Here is a 20832-nt window from a genome sequence, read left to right on the forward strand (position 1 = left end):
TTCAGAAATACATTAAAGCATATGATAGCGTGAGAAAAAATATCTTTGCCGCTTAGAATGCGGTATACTGCTCGGATACAACCCGTCCTCTCTTGTGAACCATAGGCTAGTTGCCGACCCCTCCCAGCTCCAAGATATATTTTTAGACATTACTTTTTCATCTTCTTGGAGGCAAAAGATTCAGAGTACGATTATCTGCAGACTGGCTTTTGGAGAGTTTGGTTGCTACAAACCAAAATTCAAAAAAAATAGTGGCCAAAGAATAGGGAAATATTAACCTAATTGATATATGCATATTCTTCTTTAAGGTATATTGGGTTCATTGGGTTAGTTTATTACTAATAGTTCTTATATATTATAAAATTTACGATAAGTATTTATATATCTAACATATAGATCGTTATACATTGGTCTCTTAAAAATGAAGACACTTTGGTTCAGTTTAATCTCCTTAAGCCGACATAATAGATTAAGTCAGAGGATTTTGGCCCAAAATAATTAAGGACATTAAGATAAACTACAAGAAAAAATTATGATTTTTCTATTACAAAAGATATTTTGTGGTACAAACACAAAAGAAAAAAAATAAAGTACTCCTTTTGTTGATATTAGTGCTTAAAAAAAGGAACATTTGGTAATAAGAGAATAACTATGATTGAAATGCATACACAAACAACCATAATTAATAAGACATTTGATTAAAGAAAAAAATTTCTTTTAGAACTTAAATGCATACTCTAGCCTGAAAAGACTGATGAATTAATGGCACAAGAAAAGTAATATTATAATTTGTGAATAGATGTAATGTGCAGCATTCTCACATAACAAACATAGATGAAGAAATTGTGATTTATTTTCTTTATAAATGAAAGTTTTTGGTACAGGTACAATGAATTAAAGTAATCATTTTGGTAATATAATATTAAGCCTTAAGAACAAAAACACAGAGTATTTGGCAGCAAAAAAATAGATTATGAAAGAAATAGAAAAATAACTATATCTGATAAGAAATTCCACTAAAAAAAAAAATTGGCTTTTAGAGCTTAAATGTACACTCTCACCTGAAACTGAGTAATGAGTTCATTGCACAGGGAAATAAATATTTTGTTGTTTGCTTTGCATTAATGTACAGCACCTCATATAACAGGAAAACATAAGAACAAGGTTATTACATAACCTTAAAAAAATTCAATGTTTCTGACTATGGCATTCATAAAAATAATTCTTCATAAAGCAAATGTATAAAGTGAAGTGTAACTGCTAAGGAAAAATTTCTTGAAATAGCAATCAAATATACCTTTGGCACATTGGACTAGATAAAGTACCCTTTATAAGAATAGAACTAATCGATATAGCTAAATAGATATGTACAGAATATTTTCCTATATTACCGAGTAATTTGTAATCATAATAGATAACGAGAATGGATTCATGATAAATATTGCATCTTTAATCATCATACTCATACATTAAGTCTGTGATATTGTTAATTTCTTCTGGCTCATCTTCATAAGACTCCTCAAACTCCTCCTCCTCCTCTACGTGCTCATCTAGAATATCAATCAATTCTTGTGGCATTGGTGATCCACTACAGCATACAAATTCTAAGTTTCCTTCACTGAGACACCACCCATGTCCGTCTGGCGAAGGTATATCTGGCTCAGCTTGATCTGCTCTGTTCCATATGAGTGCTTGATAGTTTGCCCTCTTTATATGTTCTCTGAGTGACATACGGCATGGAGGCAGCAAACTCATATCTATCCCATCACAGTCTGAAATTATGGCTGATTTGGGGACGTATCTTTGAAGAAAAAGATTGTAACGTACTTTGTCAATAGATGACTTGAGTTGATGACTGATTGTAGAGTAGACAAGTAAATTTTTCTAGCTGGATATACGTATTTTCATCCACAGCAGAACTAGATCCAAGATTTTTGAAAGTGGAAATAAACTCTGGGCTCTTCTGTAGTAATTTCCATGGTAATAATTCACCCTTCCGAACAAATGCACTCACACTATCACAACCAGAATAAGCATGAAGGGAAGGCAAGACTTCACATAACTCCTGACCAGTTTTATCTACAACTTTATGTACATCTATGAGGCGTCTTTTGTCTCCTACTCCTGTATCGAACAAAATGGTTTGTTTTAAGACTTGAGCAAATGTCAGCAACAAGATGAAAACATCTGTATCTGGTGATCTTATAACAATGGTGAAATCTTCAGATACTTGAGAAGCCATATGACGAAGATGTAAAATAATTCTACTGTCAGCTTCCTCTAGGGATGACTGCAGGGCCTCAACCTCATATGTTTCTGTTTGCAGTCCATCAGTACTTGTGATAGCTGTGCAGTTACGACCATTCACAAAATAAATAACTCTGTTTTTAAGCTTATTTGCATATTTATCTTGTTTCCACTCTCCCAGTAAGAACTGGATCAATTGCTCTTTGTTCTTTGTATCGGTTAAGAAACTCTTCCAATTTCTGGGAATTTTTTTTAAGCTACCTTTAAGCAAGAATGTAGCTGATGCTCCTCTTCGCTTCCTTTCTGGATTTTTAATAGAATGAGTCAGGTATGTGTCTGTGACAAAATCAACCCGACTGACTTTAGGGAGTTGATCAAATACATTTTCAGCTAGTTCACCAAATGATGTCGGTAATGCTACTTGCGCTTGTAATATTGCATTCCCATCAATGATGCAGTTCATGCAATCTATTTCTGGTCTTCTTGCAAGGGTTTGTTCTGTTTCTAGAGCATGAAGGAGTTTTGCTTTGTTGGTTTTCACAAGTGCGCCATCAGCAGTTGCTAATGACCAAGGTACTGGTCCAAGTGGATGACTCAAAACTTTTTCCATGTTTAAGTTGTATTTTGTGGCTAATACTACGACTTGTCCTAGTACATTTCTTTCTGCTTTTATTTGTTTTACTTGTTTTGTTGTTGTTGTTGTAATTTTTACTGATTTAGCAATAGAGGCAAACGTTTTAAGATTCTGCTTTTTAATTGGATCATTAAAGCTCTTGGTTTTATTAATCAGCCTCTCCTGAATGAAGTCATCAAAGGAATTTTTACCATATTTCTCAGCTTTTAACAGATCTGATTCAACATCTTTTGGAGCAGGTAAACCCGAGGAAAGACAATACAATAAGTGTTTGTCTTCTACACTAAAAGGATCTATGAAATTTTGAAATGCATCCATGGCTTTCCTTACTCGTTCCTCACTGTGGATAATTTCAGACTTTTTGAGATCATTGTGGGAAGATGAAACATTTCAGCCATCTGCTTTGTAGCTTCAACATACTCAGCTCTTGCATGGCGTGTCATAAACATTCCATAGAAAAAATCAAGAAAACATGTTTACATATCATATCATATTTGCTGTACCTCGTATATACTATATGCTTAAATGTTCCGTGTGATCGTCAATTTCAATATTACCAAAAGCTTGAGAAATACTGATGATAATACTTTACAACTATCAAAAATGAATCCCTCGTCCCAGAAAACCTATAAAAACATATATTACAAAGACATAAACAGAAAAAGGTCATTGCTAATATTTTTTCCATATGCGGACAAAGTCAAATTCAAAATGGCCGCCATTACGGCCAAAATCACCAACAGCTAAAGTGCAAACAAGCAGATTCTGATTCTATGGTCTCTAAAGAATAGAGAAAACTGGGTCTACAAAAATCCCTAGGGGGGGGAGGGGGGTCCTATGGTGGGCCCACGGTCTATTATATATGGCTGATTGACACCATTGGTGGCGGGTAGAAAACCTCATTCCATCGGGAATTTGTATAATTATTAATAGCTACAAATTAGTAGTACCAATAATCTGGTTCTTATCTGATAAGGAAGCTAGCTTCACAGTTATTCTGCCTCATTTGCCTGCATTCCTTAAGAGACTCAGCAATTCACCCAGGGGGCTCTAAAGGCTCTGTGGGGCTGCCACAAGGTCCTCGACCTTAGCGTGGCTAGACCTCCACCCTTGCTAACCTGGCATAGCCATGGATACTGATTCTGACCACCTACTCTAAAGTTAAAACACACAACATAAAAAATCAACTTGACTTGTATCCCAGATTGTGGAAGGCTGCAACAACCTTCACAGACAACCTGTGAACACAAGTACAAGAAAAAAGGCAAGGGTATATAATAGAAAAAGGTTATAGGGAAGAGGCAGTAGACCCTTCTCCAACTACGATGCCGGAGGTAACATAGGACCCAGGGAACAACAATCTTCATATTATGTCTGGACATCCTTGAGATAACAGTCTGCGAAGATTGATTTACTTTGCCAGAAAGTAGCCTCCAAAATTGACTTCATTGACCTATTGTGCTTGTAAGCCATAAAAGTTGCTACAGCTCTAACCTCATGTGGTTTTACCTTAAGGATAGGGAAACTTCTTTCCTCACAATTCTGGTGAGCTTCCCTTATTAAATCCTTAATGAAAAAAGCCAGGGCATTCTTTGATAAAGGCAAAGAGGGCTTTTTAACGGAGCACCAAAGGTTGTCTGCTTGTCCTGTCAGGTGTTTGGACACGTACTGATAAAATTTTTGAGCTCTCACTGGACAAAGGCCTCTCTCCTTCTGTCCAACTAAGTAAGATAGCTCTGGGATGGTAAAAGATCTTAGCCAAGGTCAATAAGGTTCTCGTTTTTGGCGAAACAGCCTAGCTGAAGGGAGCAAATAGCATTGTCTCCATTAAAGCCCACCTTCTTGCTGATGGCTTGTAACTCTCCTATTGTTTTGGATGTAGCCAATGCAATTAGGAGTAGAGTCTTTTTGGTAAGATCCTTCCAAGAAGCCTTGTCAAGGGGTTCAAACCTACTTGAGGTAAAAAAGGCCAGGCCTACATCCAGGTTCCAAGAGGGGGTTGGATTGTCCTTTCTCTTAGGGGCCTCAAAAGTTCTAATGAGATCCGAGAGATCCTTGTTACCTGACACGTCAATGTGTCTGTGACGAAAGACGGAGGATAGCATGCTGTGGTAACCCTTGATGGTAGGTACAGCCAGCTTCTCTTTTGTTCACAGATGCAACAGAAAATCTGCTATTTGGGCTATACAGTAGAGGTACTGGTAGAGGAAAATTTGTTAGTCCTGCACCATTCTCTAAACACGTCCCACTTAGATTGGTAAACTCTAATAGTGGATGTCCCTCTGTGTGGCTGTTTGAGTAGATTGTTCCGACTTGGTAACGTTCTGGGGGTCCAAAACGGAGCTATCAGGGTCATACGGCCGTTGTGTAATTCCTTGAACTTTTTCAGGACTCTGTCCAGGATCTTGAATGGTGGAAAAGCGTACACGTTTATGTCCCCCCGGTCCAAGAGAAAAGCGTCCACTGCAGCTGCTTCCTGGTCTGGGACTGGAGAGCAATGCACTGGCAACCTCTTAGTCATCTGTGTAGCGAAGAGGTCTATCGAGGGTTGGCCCCACAACATCCAAAGGCTGGTGCACACCTCGTGATGTCGGGTCCACTCTGTAGTTAGAACTTGTCTTACTCTGCTGAGAAGGTCCGCCCTAACGTTCTTTTCCCCTTCTAAGAAGGCAGTTATCAGGGTTAAGTGCCTCGCTTTCGCCCACAGTAGTAGATCTCTCGCAGCCTCGTAAAGTGAGTCTGAACGAGTGCCTCCCTGCTACTTGATGTAGGCCAGCGCTGAGGTGTTGTCTGCGTTGATCTGAACTAATTTCCCTTGGACTTCCTCCTGAAAGTATGTTAGTGATAGGTGAATGGCCACTAGCTCCTTGATGTTTATGTGCCATTCCCTCGGAGACACTTCCCACAAATCCGATATCTCGGCCTTCCCCAGTGTTGCACCCCACCTCATGTCTGAGGCATCGGAATACAACACCAGGTTGGGGTTCCTCTGATAAAGTTCGAGGCCTTCCAGGAGTTTATTGGAATCGTCCCACCCACTCAAGTGATTCCTTATCCCAGAGGAATCAAAATCCACTTTTCTAGACTCTGACCTCTCGTCCAAAATTTTTCATGATGAAATTGAAGAGGCCGTAAATGAAGTTTTCCCAGGGAAATAACTGTTCGATCGATGAGAGGGTACCCAGGAGACTCATCCATTCTCTCACCGAGCAGGACCCAATGTCTAGGAAGTGTCGCACCTTTACTAGGCAATCTAGAATGCGTTTCGGGGCTGGAAAAGCCCGAAAAAACCACTGAGTGAATTCTCATCCACAGGTAAAAGATATTCTGCGAGGGTGTCAGTTGAGGTTTGGCCAGGTTCACCATCAGACCTAACTGTAGCGTCAAGGACATTGTAATCTGAAGACCCTCCAGACACTTTTCTTGCGACCTTGCTCTGAGTAGCCAGTCGTCCAGGTACGTAGATATCCGTACAGTGATCCCTCGCTACTTTGCGGTTCGACCATCGCGGATTCACCACTTAGCGGATTTTTTTTCATAACACATGTATATACATATATCGCATATTTTCCGGAAATTTTGAAAATACCGCGATGTGACCGATGGTGCGAGATTGGAGAAAGTAAGGAAAATAGAATCATGATTGCTTTTCAATATAAATGAAACTTTGAGGAGCAACAAAGATATCATTTGTTAGAGAGATAGAGAGAGGTAAGGAATGGGAGGTAGTGAAAAGTAGACCACAGAGAGAGAGAGAGAGAGAGAGAGAGAGAGAGAGAGAGAGAGAGAGAGAGAGAGAGAGAGAGAGAGAGAGAGAGAGAGAGTGTTGTTTTAAATGTAATAAACTATAGACAGTTTGAATAAGTTAAGAAATGGTATAAACGATACTTTGTTAGTGTATTCGTACACTCTCAAGAGCGGCAGCTGGACGTCAGCTGATCTAATCACAGCCAAAAGTAAAACAAAAAGAAGTCAACAATACTCGATTTTTAAAACACACACGAAATTTAAAAACAAAAGTACACGCTTTCTTAGTGTGAAATTAACTATCTAAAGAGTAGCAATTTTCTAGAATAAAATTATGTTTCCCAAAAAATAGTGGTTTGCGGATGAAATCGGATGCCGTATTTTTAACTACGATTGAAATGGATGTAAACTCGGAGTAATTTTTTCGTTTCGTATTTAATCGACACTAAGAAAACTAATTTTAGTTTCTTCATCTATATGTAAGTATTGTATAACACGAACAGAGAGAGAGAGAGAGAGAGAGAGAGAGAGAGAGAGAGAGAGAGAGAGAGAGAGAGAGAGAGAGAGAGAGAGAATGAATCAGCTGTTGTAATCGAATGCCGTGTTTTTGTTTCGTGAGAATTTCATCGCCACGACTATAACAACATACTGTACTGAACTTTACGGTATTATACACACTACTGTAATATGATAAAGTAAAATATTTGTAATAACCTATTTCATATGAAATGGGGCTATTTTTGTTTGTTTAAAATTTACATTTACGTACGTAAAACAACTCGCACTCTCTCTCTCTCTCTCTCTCTCTCTCTCTCTCTCTCTCTCTCTCTCTCTCTCTCTCTCTCTCTCTCTCTCTCTCTCGTAAATTGTTTTCCTGCTTTGCTACGTATGTATGATTTTATATAGATACGATAAATAATATTTGTAATAACATATTTTCTAAAAGCTTTTACTGTAATATCATTATTTATCACTTTTATCATGCGCGTTAAATGCCTTCGTTTGTTTACTGAGCGTGGTTGTTTACTGAGCGTACTTTATGACGCTGTCGTTTCAGGCGGCGTCATAAAAAAAAGAATTTCATTTGGAAGTCCTAAGAAAAATTAAGTAAAACATTGGTAATAACAAAATCAACATACTGTACTGAATAATCAATATAATCGATGCAAAAACTAACCTATACACAGATGTGTAAATGCGTTTGTTTCTTCATTATGATCAGAGATAAACGTAAACAAAACATTGGTTGCCATTTTTTATCGTGCTTTTTGGCGTGTTTAGGAAACGCATGATATAAAATCGCCTTTAATATTTTTGCCTGTTTTAGTTTAGGGTACTGTAGTACATGCATTAAGTGTTCTGTACATTAAAGGGTAGTTTGTTAACAGTACTACGTACAAGGGAAGGTTTTAAAAGTCTGAATATACATGTTAAATAAATACGTAAATATGGTGTCACTACTTCGCGGATTTTCACCTATCGCGGTCGGGTCTGGAACCTATTTACCGCGATAAACGAGGGCTCACTGTACTCCCTTTAGATGTAGCCAGCGAGCCACGTTGGCAACCACTCGAGTAAAAAACGTAGGGAGCCGTGCTCAGTCCAAAACAGTGTGCTTTGAACTGATAAGTACTTTTTAGGAACACGAACCTTAGAAATTTTCTGTGGTTCAGGTGTATTGGGATGTGGAAATATGCATCCTGCAGATCTAATGACACCATCCAGTCTCCCTGTCTGGTGCCTGCTAGGACTGACGTAGAAGTTTCCATGGCAAATTTACTTTGCTGAGAACTTATTCAGGGGTCTGACATCCAGAACAGGTCTCCACCCCCCCCCCCCCAAGTTCTTTAGAACTAGAAAAAGTCTGTTGTAAAAACCCTCAGAAAAGGTGTTCTCTACTACTTCTATGGCTGAATTCGACAGCATCTGGTTAACCTGCTCTGAAGAGCTGCTGCCAGTAGTGGAATACTTGTGTCTGGAGATTGAGTTCACTTTTTGGGTTTCGGTTGCTGTTTGGGGTTAGGAGGTTGCCCTCCAGCAGCCATTCTCTGTCCTCTTCTAGACAAGCTCTACCACGAAAGGGCTGACGCGTGGGAGGAGCTTTCTTCTCCTTCCTGGCCAAAAGGTTAGTCGGAAGCATTTCCTCACAGTCCTTTGTAAGCAGATCTTAAGTTGCTTGTGCGTAATAGCTGCCGATAAGTTCTTCATTAGCTCTGAAGAGAAGAGGAATTTGGTCAAGGGAGCATACAAGAGCCCTGCTCTCTGAGCGAGAGTCATTCCAGACGACAGGAAAAAAAAAAGCATAGCTCTTTTTCAAAAAAACCTGTCGTGAAAAATGTTGTGAGTTCGACCGACCCGTTCCTCACAGATTACCTAGACAGGCAAAAATCATCTGTGACATCTGTGAGGACTCCTAGAGTCCAGTCCATCAAGCTGAAGACCTCGATTGTTCTGAAGATGCCCTTCAGCAAGTGATCCACCTCCGACATGGACGGCATCACCTTAGCCTTCGTCATGGCTGAACTACGTGAGGTGTCAACGAAAAGGAGAGGTCTCCTTGGGAGGAGGTAGGAACTTCCAAACCGAGAACCTCCCCAGGCTTGTACCACACACAGGAACTAGAAGCCAATCCTGTAGGAGGAAAAGAAAGGTTGTCCTTACTTGTTCTTTCTCTTGAGAATCCAATCGTTCAGTCAAAAAAGACCTCTAGACCGATCTGGCTAACACTGTTTCCTTGAAAGAGGAAGATTCCTGGGGTCTAACCTTCAACAACTGCGAGGGCGGGCTCCGAGGTACAGCCTCCAAAAAGGTCCTCCGGATATAAGTCTGCCAGAACTGCAAGTTTTCTGCGTTTCCTCCTCTGAGATCTATCCTGGCATACCTGATAAAGAAGCTGACTTCATAGGTTTTAATGCCTCATTTGCTTGCATTCCTTGAGAGACTCAGCGATCCAGCGAGGGGGCTGTAAAAGTCTCTGTGGGGTAGCCACATCCTCTAAAGGGTTAGCGATCTCCGAAGGAGAAAGAGTGGGAGAAAACACAATCCTCACCTTGCATGCTTGCGTCCCGCATGCTGAATATCCCGCATGCATTCAGCATGCTGCGACGAAGAGTCATGTTGTGTCCATCATGCTGCTGCTGTTGTGATCTTCCTCTCATTGCGACGTGTAAACGTCAACAGGGACGTAATAAACCGTTGAAGCTCTGACAGGCATGATGCTGTGTCAAGCATGCTGTGAGGGAGCGTCCTTGCCGCCTCCCGTGACGCGTCCAAATCGCTGCAAGCTACTGTCCATGAGCGCTGCAGCTCGCGTGCGTTCTTGCCACGAGAGTGCTCAGGACTATGACATTCGCGATCCTGACGCAGGGGAGCGTTCTGCTCGCGTGCGTTCAGCTTGCGTGCATCCAGCATGCTGCATGTGTCAAGCATGCTGGGAGGGAGCGTCAAAATATTTGCCGCCTTCCGTAACGCGTCCAGATCGCTGTGAGGGAGCGTCCATGAGCGCTGCAGCTTGCGTGCTTTCTTGCCGCGAGATCACGCTTGGAACTATGACGTTCGCGATCCTGACGCGGGGAAGCGGCCTGCTCGCATGCATCCAGCAAGCTGCATGCGTCCAGCATGCTGCGAGGAAGCATCCTGCTCGCACGAGTCCAGCATACATCGCGCATGCTGTGAGGGAGTGACAAGATCTATGCCGCCTCCCAAAACGCGTCCAGATCGCTGAGGGAGCAATCTCGACGCTCGGTTCCATGATACGTAACTCTCTTCTTGTCTAGCATGAAGGGAAAACGTAAAACGCCAGCCTCGTCTGGGAGCTGCGTCAACCGACGGCGAGGATAACACTTTTACCTCGCCTTTCCAATGGCGAGGGTGAGCGTACTGGGATACGTCAACAGGATCGCTCGAAGGTACGTCCGTTCACTGATCAAGGTCTGACATCTCCCTTAGCCTTTCGACTTTCCTTCTCCCAGGGGTTGGGGAGCATGGAAGAGGTCCCGGGCTAGGAGTATGATGGACACGAATGGACGCACCCTCCACTGCACTGCGTCGTGCTTACGAGCCACTGAACACTAGCACTTTTAACTATTTCACATTAGACCATAATAGATCTGCCCGTTGCGAGAGATTATACTCTTTCGCCAAGGGCTAGAAAGAAAATACAATAGGTTATAGGATTAATATTAGTATTCTCAAAATCGAATTATTAAATAACGATACAAAGTATTGTGAAACTATAACGATCGTCAATGGTACTACATAGCGTAAATTGACTGTACGCTCGTGAAAACTCTATATAAATCGAAAATCAATTAAAGGAATTATACTAATAGGACAAATATATACTTAAAAATATATTTCCCTAATTATAAAAATTAAAATACTTATGCTTAGTAAGTTAATATTTTAACATTTCTTGCAAGAAAAAAAAAATAATTCACATATTTGCAAGTCACACTACGCAGATTACGTCACAAGATTGTGACGTCATAGCAATGGCGGACTGATTTCCTTCAAGGCATTCCGATCTCGCCCTACCAAGAATACACGTCACATGATTGTGACGTCACAAAGTTCTAATGTTTTTCCCTCCATTATATATCCAAGAGTTGCTCGTTAGCCAATAAAGTAGGGGGATAAAAATTCTTGATCCTATCCACCTCAATCTTACGAACATACAAAAGAAAACAAATACACACACTCTGCTACATACAGTGTGGGAATCAAGAGCAGCTTGAAAGTCGGTCTAGCACTACACACAAAGTTTAACAACAGAGGAGCCATCTTGAAAATCCAGTTAAATTAAACTGTCCAAGTTGGACCAACAAAAAACTATCTTATTCGTGTGAAAAGGAAAATCCAATATCTTCGATACTCGAAAGGCAGAGCGAAAGCCATAAACAATAGGTACTTCACCAAATTTGTAGACAAAGCAAACCCACAACGAAACAAATTTCCAACGTGTTGATTCGATCAACGGCAGGGAATTTTGGCAGAATGTTGGGAATGGTTCCAGTAACCTATGAGAGATGGCACTCATGTATGACCCCCTACTCTCCTGGCGGCGACTGCCGCGAAATTGAATTTCTGCAGTGCACGTGACGAAAAGCGGGATTAAGCTATATATATGTAACTACCAGGAAAGTTACATATTTAAAAACAATCAATTTCTGTCTCTCCGTCACTTTTAATTACCACAACTCTGATCCATACATCACAGTTAGTACAATCACTTTCACATACAGAACTCTCTTTAAATCTATCCATAACCCTCTTTTCTTTACCACTCCCTTCACTGCCCTCAACACTGCATCCTTCATTCACTCCCAGACGTACATCTGCTTCCCCTCCACCATTTGCTGCACCAACAGACCCCAAGTACGTAAACTGATCTACTTTCACAAGTAACTCTCCATTCAACATGACATTCAACCTTGCACCACCCTCCCTTCTCGTGTATCTCATAACCTTAGTCTTACCCACATTAACTCCCAACTTCCTTCTCTCACATACCCTTCCAAACTCCGTCACTAATCAATCAAAGCTTCTCTTCCGAGTCTGCAACCAGTACAATATCATCCGCAAACAACAACTGATTTACCTAGCATTCATGATCACTCATCTATCAGTTTCAATCCTCGTCCAAGCACTCAAGCAATCACCTCTCCCCCCAAGTCCATAAAAAACCAAATTGAACAACCATGGCAACACCACACATCCCTGTCCCAGCCCTACTCTCACTGGAAACCACTCGCTCATTTCATTTCCTATCCCAACAAACGCTTTACTACCTGTGTATAAACTCTTCACTGCTTGCAACAACCTTCCACCAATTCCATATAACCTCATCACAATCTACAGCGCTTCCCTATCAACTCTATCTTACGCTTTCTCCAGATCAATAAATGCACCCTACACTTCCTTGCCTTTTGCTAAATATTTCTCACATAACTGCCAAACTGTAAAAATCTGATTCATACATCCCCTACCTCTTCTAAAACCACCCTGTACTTCTAAGATTGCATTCTGTTTTATCCTTAATCCTATCAATTAATACTCAACCATAAACTTTTCCAAACACACTCTACAAACTTATACCCCTTGAATTACAACACGTGCACATCATCTGTCTGTGCTTCCCGGTGTTGTGATGCATGCCTACCTGTTGGGGAGCGCCTACCCATTGGCGAGAATTGCCTAGCTGGTGAAGGTTAACACGTAGGAGAACCCTGAAGTGTAAGCGAACGGTGGGGCATTGGCAAACGCTGACGAGCAGGCGACCGTTGCCAAGCTGGAGAGCATTGGCAAGTCGGCACAGGTTAACGAGTAGGCAGTGACCGACTCGTTGGATGACGATGAGGGTGCGCAGAAGGAGGGCGAGCGTGGTAGGAAGGGCGAGAACTGGTGGTCGGCGAGCGATAACCCATAGATGAGCAATGGATACTGCAAGAAATAAGCCGACGTTTGTGCGAAGAAACACTGTAGGTTCGAGCGACGGAACACCGTCGGTTCGCGCGACGGCGTACGACGGAACACTGTCGGTTCGCGCGACGGAACACCTTCGGTTCGCGCGACGGAACACCGTCGGTTCGCGCGACGGAACACCTTCGGTTCGCGCGACAGAACACCGTCGGTTCGCGCGACGGAACACCCTCGGTTCGCGCGACGGAACACCCTCGGTTCGCGCGACGGAACACCGTCGGTTCGCGCGACGGAACACCGTCGGTTCGCGTGACGGAACACCGTCCGTCCGCGCGATGGAAAACCGTTGGTTAGCGCGCGGGCGAACATTGGAGAGCATGGGCACGGACACGCATGAGCGTAGACGTGCAGGCACTTGGGCGTGTGGGCGCGCAGGCGAATGATCGCACGGGCGCACAGGCGAACGGTCGCGCAGGCGAATGGGCGCGCAGGCGAACGGTCGCGCAGGCGAACGGTCTCGCGGGCGAACGGTCTCGCGGGCGAACAGTCTCGTGGGCGAGCGGTCGTGCGGGCGAGCGGTCGCGCGGGCGCGCGGGCGCGCGGGCGAGCGGGCGCGCAACTGCGCGGTCGCGAGGGTGGGCAGGTGAATGAGCGCGAGTCCGAGGCGGCGAACGCAAGCGTTAGCGCGATGGCGAGGAAACGTGCTGCCGCGTGGGCGAGGAAGACCGCTGGCGATATGGATCAACAGGCGATCGGTGGTGAGCTGGTGAGCGCTAACGCGCAGGTTGGCGATGGCGCGTTGTGGCATGCCGACACGATGGCGAGCAGCATGCGCAGGTGAGCGATCGTGCGATGGCGAGCAGCATGCGGAGGTGAGCGATCGCGAGCAGCATGCGCAGGTGGGCGATCGCGCAATGGTGATCAGCATGCGCAGGGTCGCGTGATGGTGATCAGCATGCCAGGGTCGCGCGATGGCGATCAGCATGCGCAGGTGGGTGGTCGCGCGATGGCGATCAGCTTCCGCAGGTGGGCGATCGCGCGATGGCGAGCAGCATCCGCAGTTGAGGGTCGCGCGATGGCGAGCAGCATCCGCAGGTAGGCGATCGTGCGATGGTGATCAGCATGCGCAGGGTCGCGCGATGGTGATCAGCATGCGCAGGGTCGCGCGATGGTGATCAGCATGCGCAGGGTCGCGCGATGGTGATCAGCATGCGCAGGGTCGCGCGATGGCGATCAGCATGCGCAGGGTCGCGCGATGGCGATCAGCATCCGCAGGTGGGCGGTCGCGCGATGGCGATCAGCATCCGCAGGTGGGCGGTCGCCCAATGGCGAGCAGCATCCGCAGGTGGGCGGTCGCGCGATGGCGAGCAGCATCTGCAGGTGGGCGATCGCGCGATGGCGAGCAGCATCCGCAGTTGAGGGTCGCGCGATGGCGAGCAGCATCCGCAGGTAGGCGATCGCCGGATTGGTGAGCAACATGCGCAGTAGAGCTAGTAGCTGGCAAACCATGTTCCTTCAGAAGTGTTGGAGAACGTTGGCGTGCCGGCTGTAACACACGCGGGCGATCCGGAGATCGCCGAGAGACAGGTGATCGCTGGCGAGCTGATGATCGCTGGCGAGCTGATGATCGCTGACAAGCAGAAGGCAACGCGTGGAAGCCTGCGCATAGAAGAAGAGTCCTTGACCCCGATCTGAACCGAAGTTCTAGATCGCGAGGGCGAACGTGGGCACACAGGGCGCGTAACAGGAACCAACAGGAACAGCAGGGATGATCATCATGAGAGCGCTGACGAACAGGAGAGCGCTGATGAGCAGGAGAGAACACAGCAGAAGGGCACGCAGGGGAACCCTGACACGCAAGGGAAGAACCCCCGTGGGAGGCAACCCTTTGCCCTGAAGGGATCGTTGTCCGCCGGGAGACTGATGTCCGTCGAAAGACCGTTGTCTGTCCGCCGGGAGACTGATGTCCGTCGGAAGACCGTTGTCCGTCGGGAAGACCGTTGCCCGTCGGAAGACGAGATCAGACTGCTGTCCATCTGCACCAAGGCGGAAGATCAAGAAAAAAGAGTTGTAGGCGGCAAACGGAGATTCAAAAAGGCGCCTCTAGCACCCTTATAGGGAGATGAGAGGCCCTTACGATGAGGCGGACGGTGGGTCTTACGGCGAGGGAGGCCAACAGCAACAGCAACAGAAGAATCCTCCGAAGAGGAGTCTCTATGAGTGTACTCTATCGCAAACGAGAGAGAAACACTTCGTAGAAGAGACTGGTCAGTCAGTGACCTAAAAGGAGCAATCCTCCGAAGAGGAGCTCCTGCAGTTGCCCAGCCCCTTGAGCGAAACTGCAGGTGTGATCGCTCAGGACCAAGAGCATAGTCGCACGAAAAAAAGGCAAGAGAAGAACCCCCAAAAGGGGAAAAACTTCCCTCGGAAGGAAAGTTACCCGCCCAAGGAGGCAAGCCTCCTGAGAGTTCTAAAATGAACTGGAGAGCTGTCCGTCGTCACGGGAGTACTTCCAGTAGAAGGAGACACGCCCCTGACGAAAATACAAGGGGGGAGGCAGCAACAGCCGAATCCCCAGGACTCAACAAGACAGCTCACACCGTTGCCATATTACAGAAACGAACTAGATCGGTAACTGTAAAAAAATAAAACAAAAAACATTAGTACACATTCATTCCCCCGGGAAGGCTCCGAAGAGGAATCCCGAGGGAAAGGAAACAAGAATTACACAACAGGCACGTGCCCTCACAACCACTTACACTCACGGAAGGAGAGCTGTAACCAAAACAGAATTATAACAATTATAATTATGTAACTATGTAATTATGTAATTTAAAAAAAAGAAAAACTACAATTAGATTCATAAACTAGTTGAGACAAACGTACGGCGTAGCAATCCCCCCACGGAAAGGAAGCTACAAGGGTGTAGTAACACGTAGTAAAAAGGGTGAACGACCTCAAGAGAGAGAGAGAAAGACATAAGTAAAACTCGATCGCCACCCATAAAATTACGCCGTGGTGGCCTAACTGCCGAAGACTCCACGTAGATATCGTACACTACACACACAACTCTGAAAAGGAAACTTACTGATTTCTATACTCAAATATATATACAAACATGAAAACATGTTTACATATATATTGAGTAAATGAAAAGTAAGCGATTCTTGGTCCTGCCAAGAGAGGACCAAGACAGACGTCTGTCACAGTCCGAGCCATCTGTGTGTGAGGGGGGGAGGGGTAGCTAGCTACCACTCCCCCCCCCCCCCGCTAACTAGCGCGGGGGTAATACACCCGCATTGAATTCTAATGGCTCGCCATTTCAGCTGCGCTAAAAGGTAAACCCTCTGTAAATAGCGTGGTTTGTATTTCGGTTACGGAACAAATTATATTTATGATTCTCTCTCTCTCTCTCTCTCTCTCTCTCTCTCTCTCTCTCTCTCTCTCTCTCTCTCTCTCTCTCTCTCTCTCTTACTCTTATGTTTCGATATATCGTACTTCTGGCAGAAATGAAAGGCATTGGTAGAGGGCAGGTAAATGAAAACTACCAGCAAGGAGAACATCATCAAAGTTTCCAAAGACATATAGAAATTATAATGCATGTGTTTATTTACTTGAAGTTCGTATGTAGATTGTGCTTTCACAACGTCCTCTGGAACTTTATAGCAATGCCTGTGTTACATAAGGTGATAGAAAGAACAAAAAGTAACTGGAGAACAAGAAAAAAGAAACAAGAAAGAGGGAAACATAAATAAGAGTACAGAGCTGAAACCTGATAACTAAAACAATGGCAACAAGGAGAGATCGCTGGCAACTCTAACATAGGAATAGTAAACTGAGGGTTCAAATACCTCGTTTAGGGTGCATTTATGTAAGAATAAACAAGAAAGTTATCATAATAATATTATCTTGATTTCTTTAAGAAAAGAAGCGAAAATGCGTTGCAAATCTTTGGGAGCTCATAACTCAAAAACATACTTATTCACACTTAGGTACATTTTTCTCACGTATTTGTTGTTTGATATTAGAGAGAGATATCATTGAAAAGAAGAATAGAAATCCCACAATTCTGTCACAAAATTTTGATTTTCTTTTTATATTTTTTTCACAAATATTTTGTCTAGACGAGGAAAAAAATAAAAATTTATTAAAAAAAAAAGAAAGGGAAATCAAGTTTCTGTCTGACAGAATTGTTCGGTTGATAGATTAGTTTTTATGGTGTAAGTTTCAATATAATTGGTATTATAGTAGTGGGGAAAAATGTACCTAAAATTCTCTCTAAATCATGATTTTTGCTAATAAATCCAAATGTTTTCGATCAAATGACTTGAAATTTTTATATGATGACGGTATTATATATGTCTAAAACATATATAGAAATGGTGTAATTTGGATCATTAGCAAAAAAAATGGCGGACATGGCGAACGGTCCCCTTAACTAGCAATCGAGATCTCAACTCGTAGCGTACATGTATGTCAAGCGGAAGTCGCTCTCTGAACACTACTATACATGCGTTGTCTGATTTCAGTTTCTATAAATAGACGTGCTTTCCCTTCAACAGTGACAACTACTCATGTATATCGATTGAATGATGTCATGTCGAAAGGTGATAGGATCATATTTATAGCTAACGAGGTCATTTCAAGTGCAGCAAAGAAGTTGTGTCTGTTTTCAAACGTCAATTATTTCGTGCCGATTTATGATTTAAACGATGTTAAATCACACTTCTATGTTAGATAAACCCTTAGGAGTTTACAGGTATGCAAAACGAACCTTATATCCGAGAATAAATTTACTTTGAATAACGTATCCTAACAGCGTAAGGCTATCGGAGGCGGCTTGGGTGCGATAGATCTGAGTCTTCGGATCCAGATGATTATAAAATTTAACTCGTATCCGTGGATGCTGTTCACACAAATGTATATTTTCATCATTAGGGGGTGACAAAAATTACAATTTGATACATTATTCAGGACGGATGGCATATATAGGAGGAGTTGTAGGACAGCAGACAGGGGTGTGTAGGCAGGCCTACACAAAGGGATAGAGTGGGGTAGGGGAGTAGGGGTCTTTCTAAGATGGGGAGACTGTATGAGAGAGGCCACCAAGGCAAGGGAGAACGCTCCCTAATCTAGGATAGGTAGCTCAGATCAGGTACAGCACTGATGTACTGTCCTGAACTATAATAAAACAGAATCTCACCCGCAAAACCTAACCTAGATTAGGAGAACCATTCTCCTAGGCTAGGGAGGCCTGGAAAGACACATCGCTAGTTGCAGGGAGGAAGGAGTAACCCAACCAAGTGCAAACTGGAGAAGGGCAGAGCCCTTCCTAAGGGTTCAAGCACGACCCTAAGGGGGGTTCATTCCCTTAGGGTAGGCTGAGAAACCGAAAATACTCTGGGTGAAGTAAAGACTCTCCCCAATATAGAATAAGGGAGAAGCAAGGCTACCCAGAGGGAATTACCCGTAGGTAAGGGGAATAGGAAGCATACAAGGGTTCCTACATAGGTTAGGAGAGTGTGGTACACGAACCAACACAGTCCCTTGTATGGTCCCCGAAGGCGAAAACACTTACATCACAGTAACTAGTATGTTTAAAAATGCCTAAATCTTCATGACTTAACTTAGGAACACTATTATATCATGCAGTAATATGAGCACTATGCTAGCGATCTAGTATGGGGTCGGCCAATGACTGTTGCCTTACGAGCCCTAACACACGATATAATTACTTCCTAGCTATGAAGACTAAATAACTAATAATATTAATTAGTTAAGGGACCAGATAAGGCTGTTCTGGCTAACTAAATAAAGTATGCAATATGAACAGCGGCGCCGTAAATGGCGCGTCCGGTTCTGGCACAGCTCCGCCACAAAACACCAAATATTACGAAAAGTAAAAGTTACTTAACGGCCAGAGCTTATTTAAACAATACTAGGATCTGGTACTCAACTTTCCAGAAGAGGGCGAGGCTGAAGATTGAGACATAACGGCGATGTAAGCAGATAAGTAAGACACTTGGGAAAAATCCGACTAAGCGTAGGAGCTACAGGCGAAAGGATGAAGACGGACGTGACGTCATTTAGCAATGGCGCCCGTTTGTTTACGTCTCGAGTACCAAAAGTAGCCACGGATGAGAGTAACTTTGGAACGGCTCCTCAGTTACTCAGCCACCTTTCCATATCGAAGTGTTAACTCTATATGGGGAGCAGATAGCTATGTGGCGTGTTAATACATGCGTCCCCTGTTGATATACGATATCCTAGAGGGAAACCTTTAGGGAACTCGCACCAGAAGTTAGAATTCTGTAATAACCTTCAGTTTAATTCTCTGGGAATATCCACTGTAGTTAAACATAGCCTACCCGAGGAAGCTACTGAAGGAACCCTCCATCAGGACGACATGGCTTGAGCCCAAAAATATATATATATTTTAAAAAATAAATTACCTAGATATCCTGTTTTCCAGATAAATGAATGATAATACTGAGTGAATTTTGCCTGGGGAAAGTTATTTTTCAACAGTAATAAATAGCTTTTTTTCTTTCTCTTTATTTTTATTTATTTATTTTTTGGGGGGGGGGTGGGGGGGGGACGGTTTCAGGATTTTGGGATATTGGGCTTGCCTAGCATTGGACACTGCTGAGTTGAATTTGTCGTTGGCGAGTACAATCGTAAGGCCACTCGCTATTCATGGCGAGCGCAATAATAAAATATAGAAAAATAAATAAAACTAATAATAATAATAAAATAAATAAATCATATCTGCGTCCTGAATTCAAGTCGTAAATTTCTGGGTAGCAAGTAAAACTATCGCAGAATTAGAAAAATGAAGCAAAAGAATATGCAATACTATTGTAGACTCACCCTTCAAGAAATCGTTATTTTCCAGTCAGTACTTTTATTCCATCCAGTACTTTTACTAAATTTTCATTTTTTTTTTCCGGGCAGTACTGTACTTTTATTCCATCAGTACTTATATTAAATATTGAGATTTTTTCCACCCAGTACTTTTAATCCATCAATACTTATATTAAATATTGAGATTTTTCCCACCCAGTACTTTTATTCCATCAGTACTTTTATTCGATACTTCAGAGTAATAATCACTTAGAATGAGTAAGGGTTAGCAAGAGAGAATGACAGCATGTCCATTCTTTACAGAGTCAAATTAAAGTGACGTCATGTTACCAGTGCGTGTGTGAGGGGAGTGGCGGGTCTACCTCCGGCTAACTCCCCACTAGTTATCCGAGGGTAGTTATACCTCGCCAAAGTCTTTTGGATAGTTTTCAACATCCGACGAAACAATATCCAAGTAAAGAGCAAAAGGGTTTGCATAAGGTGCCACAACAACTGATATAATTACATATAGAGTAAAACTAAAATGGTATCTTTTTCATAAGAAAACACAATGTTAGGAAAACTCAAAACCACATACTTTTACTAATGGTGGAACAACCGGACCCGGCTGCATGGCTGAAACAGTTGTTATTTGACCTGGTTGTCGAGCAGCAGTCTGTAAGGCCTGTAAAACCAAAGCCCCACGACCACCTCGTCCACGAGCCTGTTTCTGGGGTTGTTCGCCTTCCATATTGCTTCAGTGTAATGAGCCTGAGAAAACTAAAGATAATACAGTAAATTCATATTTTAATCAAGATAAGTTTCCTTTAGAATTGGTTTCTATCCAACCACACTAAACTATGTATATATTATAGGACATACACTGCAAGGATTCTAATGCAAAGTTAACTGACACTTCAATTTCAACGATTTTTTTAATG

The 20832-nt window shown here is 43.2% G+C and overlaps 1 protein-coding gene across 1 annotated transcript in view; it reads right to left on the bottom strand.

Moving 5' to 3' along the window:
• AGO3 (Argonaute 3) overlaps positions 1–20832 on the bottom strand; it is a 431904-nt gene that overhangs the window by 373129 nt on the left and 37943 nt on the right. The window contains exon 2 of the mRNA XM_068374249.1: positions 20490–20671. Within this exon, the coding sequence (XP_068230350.1) occupies positions 20490–20642 (153 nt within the window). The 5' untranslated portion in view covers positions 20643–20671. The remainder of the gene's footprint in view (positions 1–20489; positions 20672–20832) is intronic.

The sequence above is a fragment of the Palaemon carinicauda genome, chromosome 5 (genome assembly GCF_036898095.1).
Source record: "Palaemon carinicauda isolate YSFRI2023 chromosome 5, ASM3689809v2, whole genome shotgun sequence".
Lineage (NCBI taxonomy): Eukaryota > Metazoa > Arthropoda > Malacostraca > Decapoda > Palaemonidae > Palaemon > Palaemon carinicauda.